The sequence below is a fragment of the Sinocyclocheilus grahami genome, unplaced genomic scaffold (genome assembly GCF_001515645.1).
Source record: "Sinocyclocheilus grahami isolate Dianchi unplaced genomic scaffold, SAMN03320097.WGS_v1.1 scaffold475.1, whole genome shotgun sequence".
Lineage (NCBI taxonomy): Eukaryota > Metazoa > Chordata > Actinopteri > Cypriniformes > Cyprinidae > Sinocyclocheilus > Sinocyclocheilus grahami.
This window is the reverse complement of record NW_015505654.1, coordinates 794351-800350: the sequence shown is the minus strand read 5'-3', so window position 1 is coordinate 800350 and position 6000 is coordinate 794351. Positions and strand designations below refer to the sequence as shown.

General features: G+C 37.3%; 1 protein-coding gene across 2 annotated transcripts in view; it reads left to right on the top strand.

Annotated features, from left to right (window-relative positions):
• The window catches only part of LOC107553604 (rhotekin a), a 109276-nt gene that overhangs the window by 45168 nt on the left and 58108 nt on the right, over window positions 1-6000 (top strand). Inside the window, exon 1 of one of the 2 annotated variants that reach the window (XM_016235890.1) lies at window positions 2468-3044. The exons of the other annotated variant lie outside the window; for it this stretch is intronic. Coding sequence (XP_016091376.1) covers window positions 2946-3044 — 99 coding nt within the window. The 5' untranslated portion in view covers window positions 2468-2945. Of the gene's footprint in view, window positions 1-2467; window positions 3045-6000 lie in introns of those variants that run through there. 2 annotated transcript variants of the gene reach the window in all.

Here is a 6000-nt window from a genome sequence, read left to right as displayed (position 1 = left end):
AACTAAGCAAGCCAAAGGCGACAGTGGCAAAGAACCAAAACTCCAAAAAAACACTTTTGTCTTTCATTGTCTTTCATCAGTTTCATTTTGTAAAGTCTTACCGGAGTGTGGTAATATCTGTGAAGAATCTTATATTGAGTGAACTTCCCCTTTGCTTCTTTTATATATTTACCGCACCCCACCAAGATGCTGGACCATTTTTCTGAGTCAATTTCTTTGCCAATGTCCCTCTGCCATATGGTCCTTAAATTTCCCAAGTCACTGTATCTGAAAGAGTTTACCGTTTTATATAATTGTGAGGATTTATGAGATTCTTGTGTTTTTTCAAACTAACTTATGATAGGATTGTCAACCACAGGGTCAACTTTAGACAATATACAATTGCGTAACGGTAGAAACTTCCAAAAGTTTTCTTTTCCTACAAGATTATAACATTTAATTAAGTTTCCATATGACCTTAACACCCCATCCTCATATAAGTCATCAATCATATACCGTGCTGGGGCCAGTACTTCCAGTAAATCATCTTTTTACCAATATGAATTGTTGGGATAAACCATAATGAAGAATATTTCTGTAATATGTGAGATAATTTTAATATTTTATGAATTCTAATACAAGCATCTCTAGAATGAACAAGAACAGGGTTTGTGGTATTTTCAAGCAGACTGAGAAAATACTCCAATGGGAGTAAAGGCTGAACATATTTTATATTCGACATTCATCCAATCAGTTTTATATTTTTCCCCATTCCAATATTAAGCTCTTTTTTCAAAAGCAAATGACAAATGGTGTAATCTACAATCAGGAAAACCCAGCCCTCCTTTCTCATAGGGGCAGTTAACTTTATATTAATTCTTGCCTTTTTCCCATCCCACAAGAAATGTTTCATTAAATTGTCAAATTGTTTAAAAAAATGAAATTGGTAATTTAACTGGAAGCATCATTAGTACATAGTTGATTTGGTGGGCCATCGCTGGCAAAAATTAAATTGCCAGTATTTCCAAAAAAATTATAAACAAGAGTGGGCTTAATGAACACCCCTGGCGTCCCCCTTTTGAAAGATTAAAAAAGGGGGATACAACTCCATTAGTGCTCACTGCGCGGCCTTTGGTTCTTTTTATAGTATTTGAACCCATGAAATAAAATGTTGCCAAAATGTGGCAAGGTTGTGAATATAAAAATTGCCACTCCACCTTGTCGAAGTCTTTCTCTGCGTCAAGAGAAATAGCTGTTATTGGAGTATGTTTGGATTGGCATGTCTAAATTGAACGAAACAATAATCTTACATGGTCAGAGGAAGCTCTATTGTTTATAAAACCCACTTGGTTGGGGTGAATAATGTTTGGTAACACCTTTTGTAGGCAACAGACTAACATTTTTGTACATTTTCAGATTAACATTTAACAAACTGATATTTCTCAAATTTGAGGGGGCTGTTGTGTCTCTAACTTTCTTATGGATTAAAGAAATAAGAGCCTCATTAAGTGCCGGGGGTGCCCACTGCTTCCTAAACATTTCTTGATACACCTTAAGTATTGGGGCTATAACGTCTACAAATTCCTTACTGTATAGTATTTAACAGGCAGGCCATCAGCACCTGGTGATTTTCCTTTTTTCATTGATGAAATTATTTTTTATCTCACTTAATGAATTGAGTGATTCCATCTCCTCCACCTGATCAGGCTGCAATCTAGGAACTTTGACAGAAAATCTTTAATCTCATTTTGAGCACATTTATATGTGTTATAGTAGAAGTAGGCCTATACAATTTTTCATAATATTGCTAAAACGTTTTATTTATGTCTTTGGCCATAAATCTCCCTGTTTAATTACTGGTATTGTGTTGGGGGTGTTTTTTTCTCTCTCAATTGTTTAGCTAGTAATTTCCCTGTTTTTGCTCCCCCTTCATAAAAGTTTATTTTCAGTCTATACAGTGCATATTCCACCTTTTTATTATAAATCTCATGATGCAACTGATATTTTAACATACAGAGCTCTTGATACTGATTGTCCGAAAAAAATATTGATAAATTGTAATTCCTTATTTTTAATTTCCCTTTCCAACACTTTATAACGAGAAAACAACTCTCGTTATGTCGATATAACGAGAAAACAAGAAGGAAAAAAAAAAAGCATGCATGGCCGCGTTTTCTCTTTTCTTTTTTGCAGCCTGAGATATACTCTTATACGCCTTAGAGGCTGTTGTGGTTTTTTATTTAGCCGTATATTTGTCACGGGTCTTTTAGTAACTTTTTAAATCCCCATCCTGACTTATGTAGATGCTTTTGCGATTGCGAGAATTGATATTCGAATATTTGTTTTTGAAGGGCGTGTAGTTTCTGTCGCGCCGGTAGTTGTGCTATAGTGTTGTGAGCTGGTGAATGAGCGCGCGACGCGGAGGTCCACGCGTACTGTGTGATGCCCTTTTGTGGGAAAAGTCCTACTACAAGAACACACACACACACACACTCACTTACATCAGTACAGAGGGACACAAAGAAGGAAACTGCATGTAAATGGCCCATTATACTGACGGAATGAGGAGAACATGATTTGAGGGTGTTAGGAAAGTCGTTTTGTTGTTAATGTAGCAGAGCGTTCAATTAGCCTACTGGATTCACTCGCTATTGTTGTGAAGGCAGAGAGCGTTTTATTCCTCTGCCTTTCTTTTTTGTTGTCTTCAGCTAAATTTGCTCTTATAGGCGTGACTCCTCCTGAACGGTTGTTTTCGGACACATGGAACTGGTCTGAGATGTGAAAACTGATTTTCTGGGATACGCTGTGGGATGCGTTTTGAAGTCTGGATCGTGTGATTCATATTGGCTACTCGACATATACTTCTTCCCGTCTTCCAAAAAATGTTTCTCAACTCTCAAGACAGATTAATGGTTTGAAGAGCAGTGGGAGTCTGAACTTTAAATCAGGAGCCGATACCCTCTTGAATGATGCCCATAGACAGACTCGCGGACATGGAGGAGAAACTTCGTATTTTGGAGGATCTCAATATGATATACATTCGTCAGATTGCCCTGAGTTTAAAGGTAAATGTATTCTCATAACCTGACTTGATCTTTATGCATCTTTTGAATTACTTTAAAAGGCTTCTGGACATCTGAAGTAGGTCTGGATGATGTTAGTAGTCGTTTTAATTAAACAATCAGATGATAATTATAAAATGCAATACAAAATAATACAAACTGTGTCAATAGCACATTTAAAAAAAAAAAAAAGTGCTTTCCAAGTAAAATAACTAAAAATAAATGTCATTGCTCTTCTACAAAAGTTTAAAAAAAAAATGTTTTTTTGGCCTAAAATTAAGATTTAAAAGTCTGTGAAAATCTAATTAAATGCATTTTGTAATGAGGTGTGAGAGTTCTCTTATGCTGTCTTGCTCAGCCAGTTTTCCAGTGTGGTTGGGTTGTGTCTAAACTCTGAGAGTGCTGTATTATACAGCTGCTCTTATACAGTGATGTTGATGTACAATGTCTTTGATTGTTTGTGTCAGTTTAGTGTGTTTAGTCTTGGTAGTAATGTTTAAAACAGAGAAGCAGCAGCACTGTTTCTCCAGTGGTCCTGCTCTGCAGCTGCAGCCACACAAGACAAAGTCTCATGGGATTAAAGTGTGTGTTGTTGGACCGTTTGTGCCTGGTTTATGATTTCTTTGGTATTCTGTGCCCGGACTCATAAGCACCAGTATGAAAAATACAAATGAATGTAAGCTCTTTTGCAAAATGCCTCCACAGAGACATTTGACTAGCCTTATCTTTAGAAACAATTGCACACTATGTGATATTATCAGTGTGAACAATCTACGAGAAGTGTGGAAACAAGCCCCCTTACTTGCTTCAAGACATTAGTGTTGTATGGCAGATACCTTTCATCCTGATTTACTAAGTAGGTGGATCATGGTGTACATTTTTAATTTACTACTAGAAAGCAGGGGCCACGTGATAAACTATATGATAACTATACATATCAAATGCCATCCTTTTTTTTTTTTTTTTAAACCTCCTTTGGTTACGAAATATAATAGGTGTCTTTTTGTCCTGCAGCTGTTGTGTGTTAGGAACGCTCAGTATCTCACTGAATGACATGCTGAACACTGCCTCAGCCCCCGTCGCTGTGCTGAGCTCTGTGGGGTTTTGTGTGGTGTTGGTGACCAAACTGTGCTCTTCTCCTATAGCCCATGCTGAGCTCACACCTCGCTCCTCCAGTGTGCCTGTTCTCCTCGCCAGATTATCAGATTATGTGCTCAGTATTCCTGCAATGTGACCCTAAATTAGTAGCCTGTGATAATGAAAGGACATGGAGGCGCCTTCTTTGAGCTATAGGACATCTTCATAAATTCCTGGTGCATTTAAATAATTAATGGTCATGCATTTCAAAGTTGGCAGTCTTGAATTCTCAGAAGGCAATTAGCTTTAATCCTGTGTCAATTTGAAAGAATCTCAATGTTTAAAATCATCCATGTGCTCTTCATGTGAAAATTTAACTCTTTGTATGATCTAGCAAAATCTTGTTCACTGCAACCCTATTAGGATTTGTTACCTGTGGACTGTTTGGATTCCTTCTGAATTTGGGTTGGACACGAGAACTTGTCATGACAGTAATCACTGATCAATAAAACACAATAATTGCATGCTTTTAAAAAATGTATTTGAAATTTTGTATGTATAAAATGTTCAATTGATTATTTTGTGGTTGGTGGCATACGTTGTTTAGCTTACAATTTAATTGGTTAGAGATGGGATGGGGGCAGTAACAGATGTTCATGGTGCAAGATATTGAAAAACAACAGCTATATGGATGGCAGTAAAAGGTTGTGAACTCCATTGTTGTTTTAAAGATTCATTTAAGGAGGAAAATCTTTCTGGGCTGTCTGACAGCATAAAATGGTAAATAACTTTGCTTAGCCAGAGTTTGCACAAGGGGGTGATATGTTCTCCAGTGCCGCAGAGACAGGAACCTGTGGGTTTCTGAATGACTGGGGGGGACTACTGTTAGCGCTAACAGTTGCAGTCAGTCTTTTCCTGTTTTAACAAGTCCATTTCAGAATCGAGGCTGCCACATTCTTGGCACTATGTGAACATTCCTCTCTGTGTCCTTCCTTTACGATGTCTCTGTCTCTCCTGAAAACCAGGAGAACCCTTTCCTGGTGTCCTTTTGTTGCTTCAAAGCTGTGATTCATAGCCTGCTCGTAGTGATGGGTGATGGGAACAGGAAATGGCTGAACTTAATGAGAGTGATTGGCTGGTATGATGTCATCACTGCTTGACCCTCACTGCCTGACCACACATACAATAGCATACTGTAGATATGAAAGTGCCTTTGTGAGGAGTGATTGCTCCCTCAGGTAATGCTTAATGTTGTGGTTTGCTTTTGCTCTCCGGTCTCTGCCTGAGGGTTGATGGGTTATTTGGTCGCTTTCTCTATATTTAGCTTGCTGATAGTACACTATACAGCTGATTTTTTTTTCTATGTTAAAAATACTTTATCCACCTTAATATGCAGAGGCAGATATAAATCAGCCATTTGTAGGTTGATTTCCCTGAAAAGTGTAAAACTGTGCCTCTGCAGCATGTTATACAGAAAATTATTCTGTTTGTTTGAGCATCCAGACTAGCCCCACAACAGCAACACTGGCTCAAGCAATATCAATATGGACTCTTTCTACATTTCTGGGATTGTAAACTTCTATAGAGGTACATGTTCAATCTCCCATTCTGTTTGTACAACATCACAAAAGAGGAAAACATAAAAATGTACAGAAATTAATTGCATAAGTCTGAAAGATGTCAAATCTAATGTTAGTCCATCACCAGCTGTTTTAGAAAGGACATTAATTCCATAATGTATTAAATTGATCAAAAGTGTCACTGTTTATAATGTAACAAAATATTCCCTTATAAAATAAATGCTGTTCTTTGCCAAAGAATCCTGAAAAAAAAAATCCTGAAATCTATCATAGTTTCCTCAAAAATAATAAGCAGCACAACT